Source organism: Heterodontus francisci, chromosome 27, assembly GCF_036365525.1.
Source record: "Heterodontus francisci isolate sHetFra1 chromosome 27, sHetFra1.hap1, whole genome shotgun sequence".
Classification (NCBI taxonomy): domain Eukaryota; kingdom Metazoa; phylum Chordata; class Chondrichthyes; order Heterodontiformes; family Heterodontidae; genus Heterodontus; species Heterodontus francisci.
Genome location: NC_090397.1, coordinates 70,576,629 through 70,604,124, shown reverse-complemented (window position 1 = coordinate 70,604,124; position 27,496 = coordinate 70,576,629). Strand labels below are relative to the sequence as shown.

General features: G+C 42.2%; 1 protein-coding gene across 7 annotated transcripts in view; it reads right to left on the bottom strand.

Annotated features, from left to right (window-relative positions):
- Positions 1–27,251, bottom strand: part of LOC137384905 (histone-lysine N-methyltransferase SUV39H2-like) — a 39,795-nt gene extending 12,544 nt beyond the window's left edge. For 2 of the 7 annotated variants that reach the window (XM_068059588.1, XM_068059593.1), the window contains exons 1-3: positions 27,172–27,251; positions 12,575–12,720; positions 4,139–4,807 (exon numbers count right to left, since the gene is read on the bottom strand). In XM_068059588.1, the coding sequence (XP_067915689.1) occupies positions 4,139–4,807; positions 12,575–12,720; positions 27,172–27,235 (879 nt within the window). In that variant the 5' untranslated portion in view covers positions 27,236–27,251. Of the gene's footprint in view, positions 1–4,138; positions 4,808–9,793; positions 9,873–12,574; positions 12,721–17,080; positions 17,226–17,268; positions 17,435–27,171 lie in introns of those variants that run through there. The other 5 variants (XM_068059591.1, XM_068059590.1, XM_068059594.1 and 2 more) reach the window with 5 other exon arrangements.
- Positions 27,252–27,496: the final 245 nt, after the last annotated feature.

Below are 27,496 nucleotides of genomic sequence, written 5' to 3'. Positions count from 1 at the left end.
GAATGCTGGATCATCTTCACATGGGATGTTCAGTGTGCAGCTCGAGGATGAGGAAGATTTTGTGGCACTATTTGAGGAAGAACATAAGAGTCACCCTGTATCCTGGTCAACATTCTTCCTTCAAAATATACCCGCAGTAACAGACCATCTGGTCATTTCATTCATTTGCTATTACTGGGATCTTACTATGCTTGCCTACATTAAATGTGACTGCACTTTTAAATTAATCTGCTGTAGAACACATTGGTTTGTCCGGGGGACATGAAGGTGCTGTATAAAAGCAAGTTCTCTCACTGTTGAAAGTCAGTGGCCAGAACACACAGGCAAGGGCACCGATTTTCTTACAAATTCTTGGAACTACTGATTGATTTTGTTTCATTCCTAGTCATTTGTTCTTTGATTTAGATTGTTATGGTTCCTGCCAATTTCAACAGGAACCATAGTACCTAATGCGCACACATGATGGTACGGTGCAGAAAGATACGGAGGGCTCATTTTTCATTGTATTTTTTCAGTTCACTATTACAGATGAAGGCAGCCAGTTGGCCCATTTTACATCTCTGATTGTAGCAGAAGAGTTGTCCCATAAAATGATCCCAGAATTTTTACTACCACTGAGTTTACCCCATACATTGCTCACTTTGTGTGAAGCATTTCCCAAGATCAGATCTAAAATATGGCTCAGTTTACCAACTGAGCACTTTTGCCTCTGAATCACAAGATTCCAGGGTTCAGGTCCCGCTCCAGGGCTTGAGCACAAAAATCAAGGCTGACACGCCAGTACAGTACTGAGGGAGTGCTGCACTGTCAGAGGTGCCGCCTTTCGGATGAGATGTTAAATCAAGGCCCCATTTGCCTGCTCGGGTGGATGCAAAGATCCTAGGGCACTATTTCGAAGAATCACTGTCCTGGCCAATATTTATCCCTCAATCAACAGCACAAAAACAGATGGTGGGATCTTGCTGTGTGCAAATTGCCTACATTACAGCAGTGACTACACGTCAAAAGTACTTAATTGGCTGTAAAGCACTTTGAGATGTCTGGTGGTTATGAAAGGTGCTATATAAATGCAAGTCTTTCTTTAAAATTGGAAATGTAACAGGTTTAAAGCAAATTCTCTGCCTCTGTATTTACTTTAAACTGGTTACATCTCCGACTTTTCCCATTTCTGATGAAACAGCATCAGCATGAAATGTTCATAGTTCCTCTCTCCACAGATGCCCCCAGATTAGAGAACACTCGTTTTGAATTTGGCAGAGCTGGTGCCAGTCGGTTGTAGAAAAGAGATGAAAAGCACAAAAGGGGAGGTTGGGGGAGGTAACAATACAAAACTAGGGTAACCGAGCAGTCATCAGCAATAACGCAGTAGGAAGAGGAGACAAAAAAAATACTCTGCTCGGCACAACAATTGCAATTTCTACACAGAGCTAAGAGAGATATACCCAACAAAAATTTCCACAGGATTCTAAAATCATGCTTCAGCTCATCACAGAGATGACAAAAATCTTTCAATCTACATGGGAAAAGTCAGCAAAAACAAAAAAGACAAAAAAGCAGAAATGAGCAAAAATTAAAAGCCTTCAATATACTTCAATCACAAAGTGGCATTTCAAAACACTACAACAATAATTGCGGTGACCCAAAAAATAAAGCCAGTATTTCTCAAGAACACAGGGCCTTTTAACTAAAAAAGTTAACATGCATGGTATTTGCAATCACTATATCCAACACAGCCATTAGGTCACTTCTATCTACAGAATCATAGACGTGTCACCCTTTCAGTATTATCCACAGGCTCAGCGCCAGCTTCCACATGTGAAAAAAAAACTTGCATTTCTATAGCGCCTTTCACAATCACAGGATGTCCCAAAGCTCTTTACAGCCAAAGTCACTGCTATAATATAGGAAACACAGCAGCCAATTCGCACACAGCAAGCTCTCACAAACAGCAATGTGATAATGACCAGATAATCTTGTTGCGATCTTGGTTGAGGCATAAATATTGGCCAGGACACCGGGGAGAACTCCCCTGCTCTTCTTCAAAATAGCATCGCGGGCTCTTTTATGCCCACCTGGGTTTAATGTGCATCAGAAAGACACTCCCTCAGTACTGCACTGGAGTGTCAGCCTAGATTCTTTGTGCTCAAGACTCAGAAGTGTGACTTGAAGCCACAACCTTCTGACTCAGAGACCCGAGAGTGCTACCCACAGAGCCACAGCTGACAACCCCTAGCTCTGGGCAATTTAGTTCACCAACAACCAACTTAGGGGATTGCAAGCTCACACTTTCCTAACCAGCACATGCAGCGAGCGTGGCTCCTCCCCAGGTTAACATCCATTGCCTGGGATCTCCGCACCCTCGGTTCTGAACACTGACCTTAATAGCAGAATTCAGTTATGACCTCAATTTTTTTTTCAGAAACAACAATTTGTTGTTACATAGCACCTTTAATGTAGTAAAACAGCACAATACACTTCACAGGAATGTTACTTAATAAAATGACACTGAGCCACATAGGAGATATTAGGATAGGAGACAAAAAGATAGATCAAAAGAAGTAGTTTTTAAAGGAGGTAAAAAAAAAAGTTTATGGAGGGAATTCCAGAACTTCAGGTCTCGGCAGCTGAAGATACAGCCACCAATGATGGAGTGATGAAAATCAAGGATGCTCAAGAGGTCAGAATTGGAGGAGTGCAGATATCGTGGAGGGTTGCAGGGCTCGAGGAAGCTACAGAGATGGGGAGAAGTGAGGCCATGGTCAGATTTGAAAACAAAGATGAAAATTTCAAAAATTGAGATCTTGCAAGATCAGATAGCAGGGATGTAGAGTAGGTCAGCAGGTGTCCAGAGGGGAAAGAGTGTTGGGAAAGCAGGTCGACACTTGGACGTGTGGACACTTCCTCATGATACTGCACGAGCTGGAGAAAGGAGGGAGAGGGGATTCTGCACCCAGGGTGTAGCTTGTTTTTGTTTTCTCTTTTGGGACTGGTGTACCCCCCCGTACATCTCCAGTGTTTGCTATTTTTACTTTAGACCTTATGCCATTGTTGTGCAATTTTAGGTCCTTTGTTCTTCCAGAATCGCGCCTCACTGAAATCATCTTTTATCTCATTCAGCATGTTCCCCCTTCTCTATTTAGCAGTTTTCAAGCCACTTAACCCATTAACTTCCTAGTGACTGGAGTATCTGCTGTGTCTTTTCCTCCCATTCCCTTCCCCCACACTACAACTGGCTTTGCTCATCTCAGTTCTGAAGGACGTACAATTGAATCCTATTCACCTTCCAGTAATTCAAACTAAGCAACCAGGAATTAATGTCCAAACTGCTGATGTTGTTTAAACATCAGTGTTCGCAGACTACCGAGCTAAAAATTAACAATACAAAAAGAAAAAGGATAAACGTCCTGAGTAGCTGATTGTTCTTGGAGCAGCTGAACAGTATTTCAAAATCAATGGAAACTCCAGCAAAAAAAAAAACCACACTGACTGGCAAAACTGGAAAAGCTAGTTCACAAAAACAGGTTCAGCCAGCTTCAATTTAAGGAGTTTTATTCACATGGTCGCTATATAGAGGCCGCATTAGTGTTGTGACATATTGCACCAGAGACTTCGTTTTGAATGCCCAAAATACCAAGTCCACAAGCTTTGCCCGTCAGTCAAACACAGGTAAGGTCCTTCCTAACGAAAGTGGGTTTGGGTAGGGGACAGAATAGGGGAAAAAGTAGTGATAATCCATAAAATCACATTAACTTCCGTCATTATAGGAAAGAGGAAAATGTTCAAAAAGCAAGCAACAATTCTACTGGGGTAGTCAATCGGAGACGCTAGCCTGGACAGACAGGCAGATAGGCTTACACTAGAATAGGAAAGCTGTAAGGAAGTGAAGGAAAAAGGTAAATTGGCCTCAGTAAAAGCTCATACCCACCACTGAATGGCAATGACATTACAGTAGATGGCATCTACGCATTAGGCCTTTCCACGTAAATACAGGAGGGCAAGAGGTCAATAAGCTGTTATCTACCTGTGAGCACATTTTCCAAGTAACAGACCATTTCACCTAATCAGAGCGTCTGTGATTTAATATTAATGCAACATGTCGTTCAAGGTAATACCTACCAAAAAAATACATGCAACCTACCTCTCCAACATATTCCATTACAAAACTATTCTTCTTGATTTTCTGGAGGGTTTTTATGCCCCACCCTCTTCCATTTGAAGTTCTGAAGATGCAGAGGTCATATAATGTTCCTTTCTGTACCACTCTGTTTGGACACTGGGAACTACAACTGCAGCAAGAATTACATTCAAAAATGGGTTTTCCTGGTGCAATTCTCAGCTGCCGCTGCGCACTGTAAGCGAACTGGGCCCCTGCTTCTTCCGGACAACATTTCTCCTCCAAACAATTCAAACACTCGCAGCCAACCAAGGGGTCACTGTTCAAATTTATTCCAAGAGAAGGTTTGTATTGATTAATATAATGGAAGTCCAAAGGGGGAGGTTCAAAGTCCACTTCATTTTCCACCAGAATTTTACCTCGATGGTTCTTCTTCCTGTTCAATTCTTCTTCCCATCTTTTGAGCGCTATTCTTTGTTTTGATTTCTTTACAATATAATCTGCAACTGCAGATTTGTAATCTTTACAGTTGTTCAATTTTAGTCTTTTTGCTGCTTTCACTTTTTCCAAGAATTTGCTTTGATCATCTTGAAACTGCTTTATAAGTCCAATGCATCGGAGATTCCTCCTGGGCTCCCAGGTGTTTGTGGATTCTGGCCATCCTTTCCACTTTACCAGATAGTACTCCTTGCCCTTAAGGAGGGATAGAAATTGAATTTAAAAATGTTAATAAAGCATTGTTTTGTTATTTTCTTCATCTTTACAAGTCCCATGATTAAAAGATTAGCGAGGCCACTGGAACATTGCATACAGGGCAGGACAGGGAGCGTGGAAGGTCTGGTAGGCTAAACTGCATTTACTTTAATGCAAGAAGCCTTACAGGTAAGGCAGATGAACTCAGATCATGTACTGATCCATGATCTGTGATATTATAGCTATTATGGAACCGTGGTTGAGGGATGGGCAGGACTGGCAGCTCAATGTTCCGGGGTACCAATGCTTCCGGCCTGACAGAGGTGGAGGTAAGAGAGGAGGGGGAGTTGCACTATTGATTAGGGAGGACACCACGGCAGTACTTAGAGAGGATATCCCGGGGGGGAGGGGCAACGTCCAGCGAGGCCATATGGGTAGAACTTAAAAAGAAGAAAGGGGTGATCACTTTGATGGGATTATACTATAGGCCCCCCAATAGTCAGAGGGAATTGGAGAAGCATATATGTAGGGAAATCATAGAAAGGTGTAGGAATTATAGGGTTGTAATAGTAGGTGATTTTAACTTCCCTAATATTGACTGGGTCTGCCTTAGTGTTAAGGGATCAGATGGGGAGGAATTTGTTAAGTGTGTCCAGGATAGTTTTCTGAAGCAGTATGTGGATGGCCCTACTAGAGAAGGGGCTACACTCGACCTCTTAGGAAATGAGGCTGGGCAGGTAGTTGATGTGTCAGTGGGGGAGCACTTTGGGACCAGTGACCATAACTCTATTAGCTTCAAGATAGTTATGGAAAAGGATAGGACTGGTCCTCAAGTTGAAGTCCTAAATTGGGGGAAGGCTAATTTCAATGGCATCAGACAGGAACTCTCAAAAGTTGAATGGGAGAGGCTGTTTACAGGTAAAGGGACGTCTGGCAAGTGGGAGGCTTTTAAAAGTGAGATAGGAAGAGTTCAGGGCCGGCATGTTCCTGTTAAATGGAAGGGCAAGGCTGGCAAGTTTAGGGAACCTTGGTTGACGAGGGATATTGAGGGTCTGGTCAGGACAAAGAAGGAGGCATATGTCAGGTATAGGCAGCTGGGATCAAGCGAGTCCCTCGAGGAGTATAGGGGATGTAGGAATACACTTAAGAAGGAAATTAGGAGGGCAAAAAGGAGCCATGAGATTTCCCTAGCAGATAAGATAAAAAAGAGAATCCTAAAAGATTCTATAAGTATATTAAGAGTAAAAGAGTAGCTAGGGAGAGAGTAGGTCCCCTTAAGGATCAGTGTGGCAATCTATGTGTGGAGCCACGGGAAATGGGCGAGGTCTTAAATGAATACTTCTCACCTGTATTTACTGTGGAGAAGGTCATGGAAGCTAGTGAGTTCAAGGGAGGGAACAACGATATCCTGGAGCACATCAACATTACAAAGGAGGAGGTGTTGGAGGTTTTGAAGCGCATTAAGGTGGATAAATTCCCAGGGCCTGACCAGGTGTATCCTAGGATGCTATGGGAAGCAAGGGAGGAGATTGCTGGGGCCCTGACAGAGATTTTTGTATCATCATTAGCCACAAGTGAGATACTGGAAGACTGGAAGATAGCTAATGTTGTGCCTTTATTTAAGAAGGGCAGCAGAGATAAGCCAGGGAACTACAGGCCGGTGAGCCTTATATCAGTGGTGGGAAGGTTATTGGAAGGGATTCTGAGAGACAGGATTTATATGCATTTGGAAAGGCAAGGTCTGGTTAGGGATAGTCAGCATGACTTTGTGCATGGGAAATCGTGTCTCACGAATTTGATTGCGTCTTTTGAGGAGGTGACCAAGAGGATTGACGAGGGCAGGGTGATGGACGTTGTCGACATGGACTTTAGCAAGGCTTTTGACAAGGTCCCGCACGGTAGGCTGGTCCGGAAGGTTCGAACACATGGGATCCAGGGTGAGCTAGCCAATTGGATACAAAATTGGCTTGGTGATAGGAGGCAGAGAGTGGTAGTAGAGGGTTGTTTTTCAGATTGGAGGCCGGTGACCAGTGGTGTGCCGCAGGGATCAGTGCTGGGCCCTCTGTTGTTTGTCATATATATTAATGATTTGGATGTGAATGTAGGGGGTAAGATTAGCAAGTTTGCAAATGACACCAAAATTGGTGGTATAGAGGACAGTGAAGAAGGTTGTCTAAAGGTTACAACAGGATATAGATCAACTGGGAAAGTGGGCAAGGGATTGGCAAATGGAATTTAACACAGACAAGTGCGAAGTGATGCATTTTGGGAAGTTAAACCAGGGCAGGACATATACAGTGAATGGCAGGGCCCTGGGGAGTGTTGTTGAGCAGAGAGACCTCGGGGTGCAAGTACGTAGTTCCCTGAAAGTGGCAACACAGGTAGACAGGGTGGTGAAGAAGGCGTATGGCATGCTTGCCTTCATCAGCCGAGGCACTGAGTACAAGAATTGGGATGTCATGTTCCAGTTGTACATAACGTTGGTTAAGCTGCACTTGGAGTACTGTGTGCAGTTCTGGTCGCCACACTACAGGAAAGATGTAATTAAGCTAGAGAGGGTGCAGAAAAGATTCACAAGGATGTTGCCTGGTTTGGAGGGCTTGAGTTATAAAGAGAGATTGGATAGGCTGGGTCTGTTTTCCCTCGAGCGAAGGAGGCCGAGAGGGGACATGATAGAGGTATATAAAATTATGAGAGGCTTAGATAGGGTAGATAGCCAGAGTCTGTTTCCCATGGTAGGGGTGACTAAAACTAGAGGGCATAGATTTAAGGTGAGAGGGAGGACGTTCAAAGGGGATCAAAGGGGTACAATTTTTCACACAAAGAATAGTGGGTATCTGGAATGAGCTGCCTGAGGAGGTGGTGGAGGCAGGTACAGCAGCGACAATTAAGAGGCATCTGGACGGGTACTTGAATGAGCAAGGCATAGAGGGACATGGAATTAATGCAGGCAAGTGGGATTAGTATAGATAGGCATTCTGGTCGGCATGGACGCGGAGGGCCAAAAGGCCTGTTTCTCTGCTGTACAACTCTATGACAGTTCTGATCACATTACAGTAAGGGCATAATTGCTCTGGAGAGAGTACAGAGGAGATTTACTAGAATGTTGCCAGGGCTGGGAAATTGCAGCTATGATGAAAGATTAGATAAGCTAGGATTGTTAGAACAAAGGAGGCTGAGAGATGACTTAATTGAGGTGTACAAAATGATGAGGGGCCTAGATAGACGGGAAGGACCAGTTTCCCCTAGTCGAGAGGTCAATTACCAGGGGACACAGATTTAAGGTGTTTGGTAGAAGGATTAGAGGGGACATGAGGAAAAACTTTTTCACCCAGAGGATGATGGGTGTCTGGAATTCACTGCCCGGATCGGTGATGGAAGCAGAAACCCCCAACTCATTTGAAAGGTACCTGGACCTACACCTGAAGTGCTGTAACCTGCAAGGCTACGGACCAGGTGCTGGAAGGTCAGATTAGATTGGGCGGCTAGCTTTTTCAACCAGCGCAGACACGATGGGCTGAATGGCCTCCTTCGGTGCCTTAACATTTCTGTGGTTCTTTTCTAACAGCTTCAAACTTTTGTCGGCTTCCTTCAAAAGAGCAGCAAGGCAACCTATTCAGTTCATTTGCTCACTTGTGGTATCAAAAATGACGTATTTATATAGTGCTTTTAACATCCCAAAGCACTTGACAGGAGCATCAGCAAACAAAGTATGACACCGAGTCATATAGGGGATATTAGGCCAGATGACCAAACGTTTTGTCAAAAGGTAGGATTTTACAGAACGTCTTAAAGGAGAAAAGAGAGGTAGAGCAGTGGAGAGGTTTAGGGAGGGAATTCCAGCAGTTTAGGGCCTAGGCAGCTGAAGTCATGGCAGCCAACAGTGAAGCAATGAAAATTGGGGGTGCGCAAGATGCTAGAATTGGAGGAGCGCTGATATGGGGGGGGGTGCAGGGTATAGGACTGGCACATGATTACGGAGATAGGGTATTTCAGGTGTGATCGCGCCAAAGCCCTATATAATTGCAGCAAGCCTCCCTTACTCTTATACTCCAACCCTCTTGCAATAAAGGCTAATAACCAGTTGCCTTCATAATTGTTTGCTGTATCTGCACATTAACTTGGTGTTTCTTGGACAAGGACACCCAAATCTCTCCCAACACCAACATTTAATATTCTATTCTTCCTACCAAAGTGAATAACCTCAAATTTCCCCACATTATACTACATCTGCCACCTTCTTATTGACTCACTTAACCAGTCTATATTCCTGTGCAGTCTCGGTCACCTCCTCACAGCTTACTTTTCTACATCAGCAAACCTGGGAACAATACACTCGGTCCCTTCATCCAAGTCATTAATATATATTATAGATGGCTGAGGCACTGATCCTTGCAGCACCCAACTAGTAACAGCCTGAAAATGACCTGTTTATTGCTGCACTCTGTTTTCTGCCAATAACCAATTTTCTATTCATACTAATATATTACCCCCGATCCCATGAGCTCTCATCTTGTACAACAACCTTTCACATGGCTCCTTATCCAATGCCTTTTGAAAATCCAAATATACGACATCCACTGGCTCCCCTTTGTCTACCCTATTAATTAAATTCTCTAAAAACTCTTAACAGATTTGTCAAAAGTGTTTTCCTTTCATTAAAGCCATATTGATGCTGCATACTCATCATAATTTTCCCAGTGCCCTGTCACCACTTCCTTAATAATGGATTCCAGCATCTTCTCAACAACCGATGTCAGGCTAACTGGTCTATAGTTCCCTATTTTCTCTTTCTTTAATCTCCCCCCACTTCTTGAATAGTGATATTACATTTGCTACCTTCCAATGCACTGGGACCATTCTAGAATCTGGGGAAATTTGGTAAATCACAACCAGTGCATCCATTGTCTCTTTTAGAACCCTGGGATGTAGGCCATCGGGTCCTGGGGATTTGTTGGCCTTCAGTCCCATTATTTTCTCCAGTACCTTTTCTTTAATAATTACTTTAAGTTCCTCTGTCTCATTAGATCCTTGGTTTTTCACCTTTTTTTTTTTGTGTCTTCTCCTTTGAAAATAGATACAAAAATATTTGTTTAACATTTCTGCCATTTCATTATTTCCCCTTTATATTATCTCTGGTTTCAGCCTTTAAGGGGCCCATGTTCACTTTTCGCTAAGCTACTCTCTTCCTTTTTACATACTTGTAGAATGTCTTAACTGTTTTTATATTTCTTGCTAGTTTACTCCTATTTTCACCCTCTTCTAATCAATTTTTTTGTTATCTTTTGCTGATTTCTAAAACTCTCAAGCTTAGTACCCTTGGTAATATTATAAACCTCTTAATCTAATACTACCCTTAGCCTCTTTAGTTAGCCATGGATGGATCACTTTTCTGTACAATCTTTATTTCTCAGTGGAATGTATATTAATTGAGAACTATGAAATATTTCTTTAAATGTTTGCCATTGCTCATCTACCATTATACATATTAATCTAAATTTCCCAATCTAACTTGGCCAGCTTGCCCCTCATATCTATGAAATTGGCTTTACCAAGTTTAATATTCTAGTTTTGAACTGATTTACATCACTCGAGCACAATGTGAAGTTCATACAATGATCACTCTTCCCCAGAGGATCCCTTACATGAGAATGCGAATTAACCTGTTTCATTACGCAAGGCAGTATCTAAAAGCAGTTTCAATAGTAACAATTGGATAAATACTTGGAAGGGGAAAATTCTGCAGGACTATGGGGAAAAGTGGGAATAACTGGATAGTTCTTTCAAAGAGCCAGCACAGACATGAAAATTAAAGCTGTGGCTTATGATAGGATACAGATAAATTAAGGATATGAAAGCAAATAGATAAACAAACATTCAGTAACTTGAATATATGCGAACTGCAGAGTCAGTAAACATCTGGACAATGTTTTGGAGATTAACCCACAGTTTAATTAACTTCTGTTTTAATAAAATTAATTATACCGAAAGGTAAAAATAAAATCTTAGAATTATAAAAAAAATTATTCCTGTAATTATTTTCTCAGAAACTCAGTTGATGTTTTTCATCAATCACTGTGAATTAAACATGGGCTCAAACATCAATCCCATGGTGATGGTGTTAGACATTTTTCAAATGAGTCACAAATAAAAAGATGTACAGCATTACAAAATCCAGGAGGAAATATTAGCTTCAGGTAGAGACAGTACAGTACAAATGTGACAGAAACTACACCTGCCAAAATTAAACATATTAATTTTGTCATATAGAACATTATTTTTGAACTGTTAATAACAAACTTGTTTAAAAAGACCACAGAACAGTGGCTGAAAACATGGCTGCACATTTGCATTCGAAAAGACAATTGCATGGAGAGACAACGGGAATACTCCCTGATTCAATTAGCCAGATAGGTTTTGTCAGTGTTGATCAAAAGACACAGAGTGTCATGCAGGCCCCCACCTGCCAAGAAGGAGGCACATTAATTTTGCCACATGGACATTAAATTTCAAATTGTTGCTGGGAAGAGAAGGCCTGTGACACGGGTTGTCAGGCCCCTGACTGGAAAGACATTTTTGCATATTAACAGACAGTGCTTGGAACAAAGGAGCTATCCCCTGCTCCAATACAATATGCAGAGCCAAGAGATGGTCAGACCAGTTAGTCACATGACTAACCTGCTTGGCAACCTGGGGCTTTATGAATTGCACAGTTTGAACTGCGTCTGCAGAAAGCAGAATGCTCCTAGACTGAAGACCTCCTGTCTGTCTGCTCCCGTCTCTTTCTCACAGGCCTCTGAATTCACTGAAGACACATGAGCCTCAAGAGAGAAAAGTTTCCTACAGCGAACAAGGTTTAAGAATAATACTGGGCACCAATGAAATGCAAGATCTACCTACAATCAAGGACTCTACAGTGAGCTCGAAGAACCGTAACAACGACTCTTCAGATATTGCCTCAAACTTTTCCACTTTATTCTTCTTTTGCTCTTTTCTGTCTCTATTTGCATGCGCGTATTGCCCCCACCCCCCAACTGAGAGAGAGTCTGGTAAGCTTGGAGGAATCCACAAACCTCTCAGGCGAGGCTGTTCCAAACCAGAAGCTAGTCACATCACTAACCTGCTGGCCAACCTGGAGTTAATTGAATTGTACTCAGTTTTTGGAAGAGACTGCATTTGAACTTCAAGGAGGAAGGTCTCCCTCTCTCTGTCTCTCGCAAAGTTCCAGTGACCCACGGAAGTAACTTAAGCCTCAAGACAGAAGACCAGCGAAACAGGTTTGAAAGTGTGCACTGGGCCCCAACAACTGCAAGACTTAACTTCAAAGACTTTACATCCAACCCAAAACCAGTAACTGAACTCCATCTACTACTTCAAGCCTTTCCTCTTTAATTCTTTCTCCTCCTCTGTCTCTATTTGCATGTGTGTTTATCGCGTATGCATGCTAGCGTGGTCGTGTCGATTATTTTTTAGTAGTTTTACGGTTAATAAACTTCTACCTTTCTTGTTTACATTTGAGAAAACCTGTCTGGTGGATTTCTTTAGAATTACAATTAGAGAGCAGTATGCAAGGATTCACAGAGGGGAGGCTAAAAACACTGTGTTTTAAGAGTTAAACGCTGTTACGACCAAACCAGGAAAGGCCGAGAGGGTTGCCCTAGATTCCTTTCTCACCTGGTCGTAATAATGTACAGAGCCATTGTGAGGGGAGGTGGTGAGAGAACAGAAGCTTTCACTCCAAAGGAATAACGTGTGTATTCAGCCTACCTTTTCTTTCTTGTATCCACATAGATACTCCACTTCATATTCTTCCAGATCTTTTTTGCTGATTCCAAGGGCAGGACAGGTAAGTTTTTCTCCCCGACAGAGTTCCTGGAGAATTTCAAGCGATGCTAAACAAGGCACACACCATGCTGCGATAACAAAAAAGAGGACGGAAAGTTAGTTTAGCCAGAGGAAGCAAGACAGAAATTGATGATATTACAATAACGTAATTACTTTTAAAATTGTTCAAGGGGCAGTATGTCTGTAATCCACACCCTAAAATGATGGATAATATTCAGAACCAAGACTTTCGGATGTGTAGTTCAAATACTTTCTTGAGACGCCATCTAATCCAGGGTCGGAAGACAAATCTATAATGTGCTAGGACTTTTTCAGCAAAAATAATTCCATGCATTTGCTTATGTTTTACTGACATTTCAGTTGATTTATTCTTAAACTTTGCCTGCTGAAGCACCAATGCTTCACCTCCAGTGCATCAGAGAATTTTACAAACTAGTCATTGCACCTTTTAGAAAACCAAGCCGATTATTTAATCGCTCCCAGTGTCATCTTGACAGTTGAACTATTTTTTCAGAAGAGTATTACACTGTTCCAAATCAATTACAGTGCACAAGTTTACATTCCTTATCTTTACAATCTAGCATGGTATTTTAGATGCATATTTTTATCACAACAAACAACCTGTTGTGACAGTGTGGAACAGACTCAGTTTTATGGCCACCACCCTGACAGATAGTGGCTGGAATAGAAGCCGCAAGCACACTTCAACCCGCCAAAACTGGTAAAAATTGCACAGTTGATCAAAGATCATTTCAGACACATTTGAAAACCATGTACATTATTTTTGGGGGAGGGGGGGGGGGGGGTGTGAAGAAAAACAATTGTAACATGCTTTCAAAGTTTTGAATTTAGCGTTTATGGATAGATCATGTGACAACTTGCATTTTTGCAGCAACTTTAACGGAGGTAAGTGTCCCAAGGTGCTTCACTGAAGCGCAATAAACAAGACAAAAATTGACACCAAGCCAAAAAGAGAATTTAGGAAGAGCAACCAAAAATTTGGTCAAAGAGTTGAATTTAAGGAAGGTCTTAAAAGAGAGGGAGGGAATTCCAGAACATACAGTCAAGATAGGCTCAAAATTATTTCGGGATGTGCAAGAGGCCAAAGTGGGAGGAACACGGAGTTCTTGGAAGACTAATTAAAGCTGGAGAAGGTTAAAAAGATTGGGGGAGGCAAGGCCACGATGGAATTTAAACAAAGTGTCAGGGGAGAAGGAGTCACACAGATCTGCAAGCACAGGGCTAATGGGAATGCAGGATAAACCATGGACCGTTCTGGAGGGAATCGGCACCAAGACTATGGAGCTTGTGATGGGGGGCCCAGAGACAAGGGTTTTGGTCTTCCCAATGTTTGGCTAAAGGAAATTGCAGGTCACTCAAGACTGTGCAAGTAAGCAGTCTAATAGCACAGAGGCAGTGGAGGTGTTGAGAGGGGCTGCAGAGTCGATGAGTTGCGTGTACATGTGGAACCTGAACCCACCTTTTCAAGTGATGGCACCAAGGGGCTGCATGTAGATAATAAGACCGCAATGGGAGGACATAGAATTAAGTAAACAAGTTGGGGTTTTCCCCCCTATTTTACCCCTTCCAGTTGTTATGACTGAGGTGGGAGGAGTGCACTGTTTATTCTAGTTCCACTTCTCCACAGGTCGCAACATATATTTAAATGTTTTCCCACTTACCGATACGGTCAATCATAAACTCTATTTTTATCCCAGAATAAAACACACCAACCAGGCTTCTTTAATAAACAATATTATCAGATTATAAAACAAGTCTTAACCAGCAATGAAGTATAGCACAAACATACAGATTAAAATATTAAAGTTCCCTTTTTACCTTCGCTCCTCACACTCTCAGACACATACACCAGTTAACTGAAAAAATAAACATCAGTTAATCAGAAAAATAAAAGGGATTTTTGTTTAAGTGTTCTATTACGGACAAAAAAAAAACACGAGCTGAATACTTGCTCATTCTTGAAGAAACAGCAGATGAAAGATGTTGCATTCCAAAACACGCATACACGCTTTCGAGTACACGTTGACAGGTCACTGGGATTTTTTAGAACAGTTCTTTTCAGGCAGCGTTGAGAATTAATTTAGCAGGCTTTTCTTCAAAGACAGGAGACAAGATGAATTGACACAGTGGACTTCTCAGGGTCTTTTACAGGAGGTGCTGGAAAGCTGAACTGAGTTGTGGTCTTCTCTTCTTCCCTGGAACTGCTCTTTTTTGAACATACAGTTCAACCCCAACACAAAAACAATTCAAAAGCAAAACTGACAACAGGAGGTCAACCTTTTGACCTCCATCAATACTGTCCCGTCAGTTCTTAGTAAGCAATTTCTCCAGGTGTCCTGGAGTCTGCTGTTTATCGAGCTGGAAGTCAGGTGGTTTCACGGAAAGGCTTGGTGTTGTTGCTGGAAGTCAGGTGGTTTCACGGAAAGGCTTGGTGTTGTTGCTGGAAGTCAGGTGGTTTCACGGAAAGGCTTGGTGTTGTTGCTGGAAGTCAGGTGGTTTCACGGAAAGGCTTGGTGTTGTTGCTGGAAGTCAGGTGGTTTCACGGAAAGGCTGGATTTCCACAAGACCTCTCAGTGCCCCTTTTAAAAAAACATTTCCAGGGATTGTTTTTCAAAGTCAAATGGCCTTTACATGACCCCCTTTGAAAATCCCCAAATTTAAAATTTCTTCAATCTTTCAAAAATAAGTCCTCAAAAAATATATTTAACAAAACACAAGAGGTACTTTTGTAATACCTCCATCCTTGGAGGAATGAAATGCCATTTTTAAATGTGTTTCATTGCAAAGTGTGAAAGAAATAAATGAAAAATTTTAAAACACACTTTCACACTCGTACACTCTTTCTTCTAGCTAATGCAGTTCTGCTTTGTACCATCTTTGCACGTAGATAATTCAAAGCAAAGTTAGCTTCTAGATAAAGCATCTACAACATTATTTTTGCCTGCAAGGTGAATAATCTTTAATTGATAGAGCTGTAATAGTAAACTCTAACAGAATAGTCTGGCATTCTGGTTTTTGAATTTTTCCACAAAGGCTAGGGGGTTATGATCAGTATATACCAGCATCTCTCTGTAGTTGTGGCAGTCGTAGACCTCAAAATGCTTAACAGCCAATAATAAACCTAGGGTTTCTTTTTCCACCGTTGAATATCTTTTTGGAAAAGTATCCCACTGGCCTGTCAAAGCCCGATTCACCATCTTTTAACAGGACTGCACCGACCCCCAGGTCACTAGCATCAATTGCTACTTGGAAGGGCGGAGTGAAATTTAGAACAGCCAACACTAGTTGATTAATCAAAATGGCTTTCAGACTCTCAGTAGATGTTTGGCACTCACCTGACCACACTACCTTGGTTTTCTTTTTCGATAGTAAAATCGGTCAGTGGAGCAGCTATGGTGCTAAAATTTGGTATACACTTAAGGTAGAAACCACACATTCCCAAAAACCTCATGATTTCTCAATTAGTCTTAGGGGTAGGGAACTCCACCAATGCTTGTACTTTCGCTGTTCTTGGCAACACTTGACCTTGCCCTACTATATGCCCGAGATAGGTTACTCTCGTTTTCGCAAATTCATTTTTGGCAAGATTTATTACTAAATCAGCCGATTGTAATTTTCTAAACAGAGCTTCCAGTTGTTCCCATTGGTCCTTCCAAGTGTCACTGTATACCAGCACATCATCAAGGTAAACTACACAGTTAGGAACACTGGCTACCACTTGGTCCATTAGTCTCTGAAAGGGTGCTGGGGCATTTTTTTTTGAGCCCGAGTGGCATCACTCGGCATTGAAAATGACCGTCTGGTGTGCCAAAGGCTGATATTTCTTTAGCTCGGGATGTTAAAGGAACCTGCCAGTATCCCTTTAACAAATCCATTTTTGTAAGAAACGTGGCACTGCCCATTCTGTCAATACTGTCTTCCAAGCAAGGGATTGGGCGAGAGTCTGCCTTTGTTACTGCATTAACTTTTTTGTAGTCTATGCAGAATCTCGTTGAACCATCAGGTTTAGGCACTAATATCACTGGCAAACTCCAGCTGCTTTGACTGGGTTCTACTCGGTGGTTTTTCAACATGTATTGGATGTCTGCTTTTACCTGGGTCTGTTTCTCTGAACTTAAGCGATAAGGATACTGTTTTATAGGAAAGGATTCCCCTACATCCACATCATGTGTGGATGAGGTTGTACATCCTGGCTTATCCTTACAGACTCTTAAATGCCATGAGTAGCCTGGTTAGGTCTTCTCATTGTTCTGCATCTAAATATGAAAGCATAGTGTCCAAACTCCCTAATAATTCAGTCTTAACTAACCGGATAGCAAGGGGTTCAATCTGAGAATTGTCTAGGCCTCCTTCTGCCTCATCCTCACTATACCTTTCATCCTTCATTGTCCCTATTACCGGACATACCTGTGCTTGCTTATCCTGCTCCCGGCAACAATACTGTTTTAACATATTGATATGACATAGCCGATTCTTTTTCCGGCGATCTGGGGTGTCAAACAATTTACTTCGCCAATTTTCTTGACCACTTTACACTTTATATACCACTGAACCGTGTTTTCAGTGGTTCACCCTGTAAAGGCAGTAATACTAACACCTCATCCCCTGCTCGAAATGTTCGGATCTTGGCATGCTTGTTTGTCCATTTCTTCGTAGTTGTTTGGGAAGCTTTAAGGTGTTCCTGAGCCACTTTGCAGGCTCTCATGAGCCGTTCCCGGAACACGGATACATAATCTAGCAGAGAAGATTCATCCCTCCATTCTAAAAAAAAAACTTTAATTAGTTTTAGGGGACCTCTTATCTTATGTCCATAAACTAATTCAAAAGGACTAAAACCTGTAAATTCTTTAGGTGAATCCCCGGTGGCAAACAAAAGAAATTCCAACCCTTTATCCCAATCATGGGGATATTCATGACAGTATGCCCTGATGGTACTGAATCTCAATCAGTAATTCATATCTAGTTAAGAACTGGGTTAACTTCGCTACCAATATCTAAGCAGAAATTGCTCTCAAGGAAATGGCCTCTGGGAACCGAGTAGCCTTATCCATGATAGTGAGTATATGTGGGTGTCCTGCTTTTGTTTTCGGTAAAGATCCTACACAGTCTACCAAATGGTCCCCCAATAACTGATATGGGAATCAGAGGTGCCGGTTTTATGGCAGGTTGCGGTTTTACCACAAGCTGGCATGTATGACACGTTTTACAAAACTGTACCACATCCTTGGAAAGACCTGGCCAGTAAAAATGTTGACTTATACATGATTTGGTCTTCCGGATCCCCATATGTCCCACTATAGGAGTTTCATGCATTATCCTAAATAGTTCCTGGTGATACTTTGGCGGTACCACAATCTGTATTCACTGCTCACACTGCGGTCTCCTCTACACTGGGGAGACCAAACGGAGTTTGGGTGACCGCTTTGTTGAACACCTCTGCTCAGCCTGAAAGCATGAACCTGAGCTTCCCCCCCCCTACCCTCATGCCAACATTTCTGTCTTTGGCCTGCTTCAGTGTTCCAGTGAACATCAACGCAAGCTCGAGGAACAGCACCTGATCTTTCAATTAGGCACTCTACAGCTTTGCGGACTGAACACTGAGTTCAATAACTTCACAGCATGGCTGGCCTTTTAATTTTTTAACCTTGTGCCTGCTTTTCATGTGTTCAGAGCTGTTCATTATTCTGCTATTAACACTCTCTCTGGACTAATGTTTTGTCTTTCACCACAAGGATTAACACACGCTTTGCTGTTGTTCCAGGACAGTTTTGTTATTTAATCTCTCCTGCCCTATCAAACACCTTCCCCTTTGTTCTCTCCCCCTCCCCCCTCCCCTTCACTTGCTTAAAACCTAATTTTTTTCTAACCTTTGCCAGTTCTGATGAAGGGTCACAGACCTGAAACGTTAACTTTGCTTCTCTCTCCACAGATGCTGTCAAACCTGCTGAGTATTTCCAGCAATGTTTGTTTTTCTTTCAGATTTCCAGCATCTGCAGCATTTTGTTTTTATTTCAGTGAGAGCCGATTGTGCCACTTTATTTAACTCTGGATCAGCTTGCTGAGCTTTGATCAGAGAAGACTTATTAAACATTTCCTTCAGATTATCCAAATCCCCAAAAAAAGTCTCAGATATTTGACGATCTGACTGTGGTGCCAATTTTACCTCCGACAATGGAACTTGTTTACCCATTGCTCGGGTTACTACACAAGAAGAAAACATTTCTGGAACCTTTTCCTGCAACTGTTCAGTCTCTTTGACTTCACTTGATTTTTCTGTGACTACTGGAGAAGCTACTACCTTCCCCATGAGTAGGTCAACTCTGTCTACTGGCAAACAATGGAAAATTCCCACAGCTACCCTTCCAGACATTAGGTGCACCTAGAGTGTGACTTTATACAAAGGTACGTGTATATACTCCCCGCCAATACCATTCACTAAAATTTTAGCATTCAATGCGCTCTCTAGTGGAAATGTTATGCCTTTCCCCAGCAAAAGAGTTTGGGTGGCTCCTGTATCCCCAAGTATAACTGTAGGTTTACCTGCCTCACTTGAGGGATAAGGAGTTACCTTTCCTTTTGACAAGAATTCCCTATAACTCTCAGGTATCTTCTTCACAACCCTGGCACTCACATTGGTTTTTATATTTGGCTTTACAGCTGCAGTCAGAGATGCAGCCTGATCTGTCTTACTCTCGGTCAGGGCCCCTTTCTCCGCATTGGCTTTGCATACTCAGTAAGTTCCATGGGTGTACCCCGCAACTTCCAGCATTCTGCACCAAGATGTCCCACCTTGTGACAATGGTAACACTCAAGCTTGCGGACCTCACTTCCACCCTCAGTACCTTCCTTTCTGGCCTCAGGAGGAGATCCCAGGGTATTTCCAGCAATCCCTTCCTATCCCCAGCTACTTGCCTTCCTTTCACTCTCCCACCTTCTATCCTTCTCACGTTTGTGGGGTGACAGACAAAGGGTTTGGGCCTATAAACAAGCTCAATCGTCAGCAATTTCAACTGCCTGTCTGGTTCTCGTATGTGGCTGCTACCTTTAGTGCCCATATCCAATGATCAAAATGAATTTGCTTTACCCTCTCAAATTCTATACAAGCCTGCCCAATCTCTAGAGGTTCCAAAATGTCTGCCTGTAAGCTTCAGGGACCAACTCATACGCAGCGAGAATAGCCTTTTTTGCCATCTCAATCTGCAGAATCCTCCTCAGAAAACATGGCAAAAACTTCAAAAGCTCTGCCCTTGAACCTGCTTAGCATTTTTTTGGCCACTTCATCTGTTTGGCTATCTTTTCAAAAGAAATGAAAAAAATGCCTCTACGTCCCTTTCCGTAAACTTACGGAGGGCTGGTACAAATTTAAACAGCTCTCCACTGGGTCCTGGGCTGGAGTCAGATCTTTCCTCACCACAACTTTACTTGGAGCCAAGGCCACTTTTTGTCTCAGTTCCATCTTGTTTAATTCGAATTCCTTTCCTTTTCCTCAAGTTCAAGTTCCTTCATTGTCGATGCTCTTTCAAGTTCAAGTTTTTTTCAAATCCTTTTTCTGTTCAAGCTCGAGCTGCTTCCTCTGTAACTGAATTTTAGCTAATTCAACTGCCCTACCCTCTGGTCTGCTTTCTTCTTACAATTGCAAATGTGCCATTACTACAATTATGTCTGCTTTCTTAGCTCCTGCTTTTAACTCTAACACCAACAGTTCAGTCAAATCCTTTAGCTTAACCTTGGTTATGTGTCTCAAATCACTCAGGGATACATCCTCTGTCTCCAGAAAAGTCGCAGCAACTGCTAAAGACTGCTAAGGTGGTGTAGATTTTACTCTATTACACAAGAAACCTGGTTCTTTTTATTTTTCCCTTTCCAATTATTATTACCCTACTTACAATTGTAAGTCGTTGGCGTGGGGTTTATCCCACAAAGTGACCCCAAATATATGTTACGACTGAGGTGGGAGGAGTGCACTGTTTATTCTAGTTTGACTTCTCCACAGGTCACAACATATATTTAAATTTTTTCCCCACTTACCGATATGGTCATAGACTCTATTTTTATCCCAGAATAAAACACACCAATCAGGTTTCTTTAATAGACAACAAAATTATCAGTTTATTATAAAACAAGTCTTAACCAGTAATGAAGTAAAGCGTAAAATATTGAAGTTCCCTTTTTACCTTAGCCCCTCACACTCACACACATACACCAGTTAATAGGTAAAATAAAAGGGATTTTTATTTATTTATTTTTTTTAAAGAGCTCTATTACAGACAAAAAAAACACTTGGCTGAATACTTGCTCATTCTTGAAGAAACAACAGATATGTTGTGTTCCAAAACTAGCATACGGTCTGGCTTCCGAGTACACGTAGACGGGTCACTGGGATCTTTCAGAACAGTTCTTTTCGGGCAATGTTGAGAATTAATTTAGCAGGTTTTTTTTCAAAGATAGGAGGCAAGATGAGTTGACACAGTGGACTTCTCAGGGCCTTTTAGAGGGGTGCTGGAAAGCTGAGCTGGGTTGTGGTCTTCTCTCCTTCCTTAGCACTTCTCTCCGTTCATACACAGTTCAACCCCAACTTAAAGCAATTCAAAAGCAAAAAAACCGATAACCGGAGGGCAACCTTTTGACCTCCATCAATATTGACCTGTCACTTCTTTGTAAACAACTTTTCCAGATGTCCAAAGTTCTCGGTTGCTTATTGAGCTGGAAGTCAGGTGGTTTCCCAGAAAGGCTTGTTTTCCTCACAAGACCTCTCAGTGCCCCTTTTGAAAGAGAGTGCCTGGAAATGTTTTTTTTTTAAAAAGTCAAATGGCCTTTGCATGACCCCCTTTGAAAACCCCAATGTTTAACATTTCTTCAATCTTTCAAAAATGAACCCTCAAAAAATATTTAACAAAACACAGAGGCACCTTCGTAACACAATTCATTTGTCACTATTTCTCAGGTATACTATTTTTAAGGCAGAGGTAGATAGATTCTTGATAAGCAAGAGGGTGGAAGGTTATCAGGGGTAGGTGGAAATGTGGAGTAATCAGTTCAGCCATGAACTTATTGAATGGCAGAGCAGGTTCGAAGGGCCGAGTGGCCAACCCCTGCTCCTAATTCGTATGCTCGTATATTAAAAAAGGCACAAGAACAGGGCAGTGACTTACTCACGTTGGATTCTCTCCCTCCCAAAAAAAAATGCTAATTCACTGTACAGGGAGTTATAGGTGCAAACTCATGTCATGCTGCATTAGAACATGCTGTGACTTGAATTTTACAAATATAATTCTAAATCGAATGCCAAATATATCACAACCACATATACAATCACTGAGTAACTAATTCTCTGGCTGAGGTACACCAAACAATCCATTGACTTACACAGGTCAAAGATCAATAGTAGTGGGATCTCCAAATATTGCATATTAAAAAAAGGTACACATGATTTATTGTCTCATTGTGAGGTATAATTCACCTCTTCATGGGTACTTAGCAGCCAACTAACAGCACAAAATGAACTTCTACATACAGGCAAATCAATAACAAAACTTCTTGCAAATGCCCAGTATACCCTCAGCCAATGCTATTCTGTATAATACAGCAAATGTAATCTGCAGATGTAATCAGGGCAGAGACACAGCTGAGTCTCACAAAAATGACACCAGACTCCACTTAGAACATAGAACTCCAAAACCAGATTGCCCCCCCCCCCTCCCCTCTTCTGTGGGTCTCAGGATACCTCCAGGCTAGACTGCAGCAGTACCATCAAGTAAACAGGGAGCAGTTTTAGCCCACACAGTTCAAGAATTTCAGGTCGAGTCCTGTATTCGCAGGACCAATTTAGGCATCATAAAAAGTGCCCCGAGTAAATCTAGCCCAAATATAATCAGATCCACATTTTATGTTGTAAACTTAAGATTTACTGGGGGCACTTGGCAACAAATGTGCTGGTTTGGAGACTGTACCGTACCTTTAATTTATTTATTTATTTAGAGATACAGCACTGAAACAGGCCCTTCGGCCCACCGATTCTGTACCGACCAACAACCACCCATTTATACTAATCCCACATTAATCCCATATTCCCTACAACATCCCCACCATTCTCCTACCACCTACCTACACTAGGGGCAATTTTCAATGGCCAATTTACCTATCAACCTGCAAGTCTTTGGCTGTGGGAGGAAACCGGATCACCCGGCGGAAACCCACAGAGTCACAGGGAGAACTTGCAAACTCCGCACAGGCAGTACCCAGAACTGAACCCGGGTCGCTGGAGCTGTGAGGCTGCGGTGCTAACCACTGTGCCGCCCAGAAAAAAGTGATAATCACTTTAAAAACGTGATAATTTTGCTTCATTAATTTTTGGGTTAGTATTGAAGGCATGTGTATTTTTTTAAAAAGTAAAAGATAGCCATTTTTTCCCCCCCAGAGTCAAGTGTTCTAGATACATGATGATGGTTGGATTCAGAGGTGCAGGTAATGACAATGATAAAAAATTCAGTACAAAGGAGACCATTGAACCCAGCATTTCTACACAGATCTAGCGCTACATCTGTGCTACATACTCTAACCCCATTTCCGATCATCTTTTAGATTTACATATCACTCTCATCTTAAAATGTCAGGATTGACTCAGTTACATGCTTTAGAAAGGATGTCAAGGCCTTGCAGAGGGTGCAGAGCAGATTTAGTAGAATGGCACCAGGGGTGAGGAACTTCAGTTAAGTGGAGAGACTGGAGAAGCGCTGATTGTTCTCCTTAGAGCAGAGGTGAAGGGGAAACCTCATAGACATGTTCAAAATTAAAGGGGCATTTGATAGATGGGGAAAACCTGTTTCCATTGATAGGAGAGTCAGTAACCAGAGGACAGATTGAAGATAATAGGCAAAAAAAAAAGCCAGGGGGAGGTGAGGAGAATGTTTTTCCAAGCAGCAGGTTATGATCAGGAAAGGGTGGTGGAAGCACATCACAAATAAAATGACAACATCAATCTCATTCGCTTCACACAAATATTTTGTTAAAATGCTGACACTGTTACTGACTCGAACAGATACTGAAATGACAGTTGAAATGTCACCAGCAGTTAGCAATAAACCCAAGGATGATTCAGCAAGAAGCGTAGCTGTAAAACCAGTCCCTTTAGAGCCAGGGGCAGTATCCTCAAAATGACGTAAACAAAAAGGACAGAAAACATGAAGTGGTTACGTCTAATCCTTTGTAACTGACTTTTGAAAGGTTTTCAATTCTCTCTCTTCAACCAGCTTTGCAGATTCCAACGTCAACTGCTGAAAATCTCTCAAATAAAGTTAGAAACTTTCGACCGTTTTTTTGTTGCAAACCTGGATTTTCTTTTTTAATTTTTCTATGTATTACATAGACATTAACAAAAATGTTTTTTGGTGGAATAGCTATGATAAACAACAGCCCGAACAATAGGAAACCCTGCTCTTCCTCAAATAATGCAATGGATCTTTTACATTCACCGTAACTGTTAGCTAGGACAGTGGCTTAATGTTGTCTCCAAAAAGGGGTTTTTTCACTGTCAGATTACAGATCATGGCACAGTTTGCTTAGGGTTTTAAAGGGTCTTTTTTACTCATTTTACTCTAGCAGAGGAAAGGTATGAATTTATTCATTCAAGTTTTATCATTTATCCTTTCTTAAAACCCAGATCACAAAGATTCTCCAGCTAACATTGGGAAGGTTGAAGCCATTGCGTTCAGCCCACACCATAAAGTCCATAACCTGAACGCTGACACAATCTCCCTCTCCAGCCAGCGGCTGAGGCTGAAGCAGACTATTCATAACCCCAGTGTCCTATTTATTCTATGCTTCCAAAGCCACATCCTGTCCCTCACAATGACTACTGAAGTCTATCTCCACATTATCCCCAGCTCAACCTATTGCCCATTAAAACCCCCATCCATGCCTTTGTCACATCCACACTCAACTATTTAATGCTCCCCTGGCCAGCCTCTCATTGTCCATCTTCCAACATCCAAAAACTCTGCTGCCCAGATTGTATTTTGCACTAAGTGCAGTCCTGCCAGCACCCCTGACCTACACTGGCTTCCAGAGCCGAGATCTCAAACTACAATTCTCATTCTCGTTAGAACTGAAGCATGGCCTCATCACTTGCTATTTCTAACCTCCTCCAACACAAACACTAAAAGCTCCCCTGTGAACTCTCCATTCCCTCTAACTCTTGTAAATTCCCACCCCCCCCCCCCCCCCCCCCCAACATCCCATCACAGCTACCTGTACCTTCAGCCACCTTGGAGCCACAGCCTGGAATTCCCTCCCCAAAACACTCTGCCTCTCTTTTCTCCTTAAAAACTCAGCACTTAGAGTTATACAGCACAGAAACAGGCCCTTTGGCCCATCGTGTCCGTGCCGGCCATCAAGCACCTATCTATTCTAATCGCATTTTCCAGCACTTGGCCCGTAGCCTTGTATGCTATGGCATTTCAAGTGCTCATCTAAATACTTCTTAAATGTCGTGAGGGTTCTTGGTCTCTACCACCCTTTCAGGCAGTGTACTCCAGATTCCAACCACCGTCTGTGTGAAAAATATTTTCCTCAAATCCCCTCTAAACCTCCTGCCCCTTACCCTAAAATCTATGCCCCCTGGTTACTGATCTCTCCGCTAAGGGAAAAAGTTTCTTCCTATCTACCCGATCTATGCCCTTTCTAATTTTGAATACCTCAATCATGTCCCCCCTCAGCCTTCTCCACTCTAAGGAAAACAACCCCAGCCTATCCAGTCTGTCTGGAGCTGAAATGCTCCAGCCCAGGCAACATCCTGGTGAATCTCCTCTGCACCCTGTCCAGTGCAATCATATCCTTCCTATAGTGTGGTGCCCAGAACTGTACACAGTACTCCAGCTGTGGCCTAACTAGTGTTTTGTACAGCTCCATCATAACCTGCCTGCTCTTATATTCTATGCCTCAGCTAATAAAGGCAAGTATCTCATATGCCTTCCTTACAACCTTATCTACCTGTGCTGCTGCCTTCAGTGATCTGTGGACAAGTCCTTCTGACCCTTTGTACTTCCTAGGGTCCTACCATCCATTGTATATTCCCTTGCCTTGTTAGTCCTCCCAAAATGCATCACCTCACACTTCTCAGGATTAAATTCCATTTACCACTGCTCTGTCCATCTTACCAGCCCATCTATACCGTCCTCTAATCTAAGGCTTTCCTCCTCACTATTTACAACACCACCAATTTTCATGTAATCTGCAAACTTACTAATCATACCTCCTATATTCACATCTAAATCATTAATATACACTGCAAACAGAAAGGGTCCCAACACTGATCCCTACTTTACACCACTGGTCACAGGCTTCCACTCGCAAAAACAACCCTCGACCGTCACCCTCTACCTCCTGCCACTAAGCCAATTTTGGATCCAATTTGCCAAATTGCCCTGGATCCCATGGGCTCTTACCTTCTTGACCAACTTCCCATTATTAAAAGACCTTATTAAAAGTCTTATTGGAGTTCATGTAAACTACATCAACTGCTTTACCCTCCTCTACACATCTAGTCACCTCCTCGAAAAATTCAATCAAGTTAGACAGACATGATCTCCCCTTGAGAAAGCTATGCTGACTATCCCTGATTAATCCCTGCCTCTCCAAGTGGAGATTAATCCTGTCCCTCAGAATTTTTTCCAATAGTTTCCCTATCTCCTCCTTTGAATTGACACCTATCTTCCCGTGAAGCGCCTGTGCCATAATAAAAATGTGCCCCACAAACACAAGTTGTGAGATACTGAATGCAAAACATACTGGATGCAATACTTTTAAACACAGATAAAGGGGCCTACTAGACACATAATCGTGGTAATACCACATTAAGGTTTAAACAAAAGTGTGAATTTGAAATTAGCTTTTGAATACACACTTTTGCACGATAGTACTTGTCTGCGCTGCAAATTGCAAGGCCTCCACTCCTCCTGCCCGAGGGCAAAAGTCCTCATAATTGTACGATTCAGACCTGCCATGAAAGCAAATAAGTGCCTTTGCACAGAGCACTTCCTCTACAAACTACACTCCACATCTCTTCCAAAAATTACATCGGAGCAATGCAACCAGAAAAAGAATCCCACGGTGCAATAAAACTGAAAGTTAAAAAAAAAGTTACTACCGTACAATGACCAACCAAATGTCTATTAAAATAGGATTTGCAAAAGAATAAATTGCTCATTGCTTACAGGGGGTTTAAAAGCTTTGCTACTAACTCCCATTTAAAAGAAGAAAAATAATGCCCGATGCAAGATACGGAGAAGGAAGGTTGAAACAGGAACTGTAATGGGTTTGGAGCATTGCTGATGGTGCAATGGGGATGTTTAAATCGCGCCTAAAGCAGGTTTGCAAAGTAGCGCAGGGTCCGGGACCCGGGGATTCCCTGGGGAGTCCCTGCGGCGCTGCAGCCACAAACATTGCAACTACACAGTGCCAAAACTCCCTTTTCCCCCTCAAAAATCCCAGCAGATACTTACTGCCCCGGGTTTCAGCCATCTTGGACTTTCCATTCAAACATGGTGGCGCGTAAAGACGCTGCATTAAAACCCCCTAAAACTCCTCCCCCTTTTAAAGAGGCTGTGAGATTCAGACAAAGAATTCAGCAGACACACCAGATACAAAAAAAAAAGCAGCAGCAAAGTCCCTGCTAAAGGCACCGAGCCGCATTGCATTGGGCTTATTTGCAGCACAATTACCTTTCTGGTAATTGCCATAACGCTGAATTTTCCTCATGTGTTTATTCGCACTTGAAATAGCGCAACATTTAAAATTTGCAAAGTGTGCAACAAAATCAAAAAATGT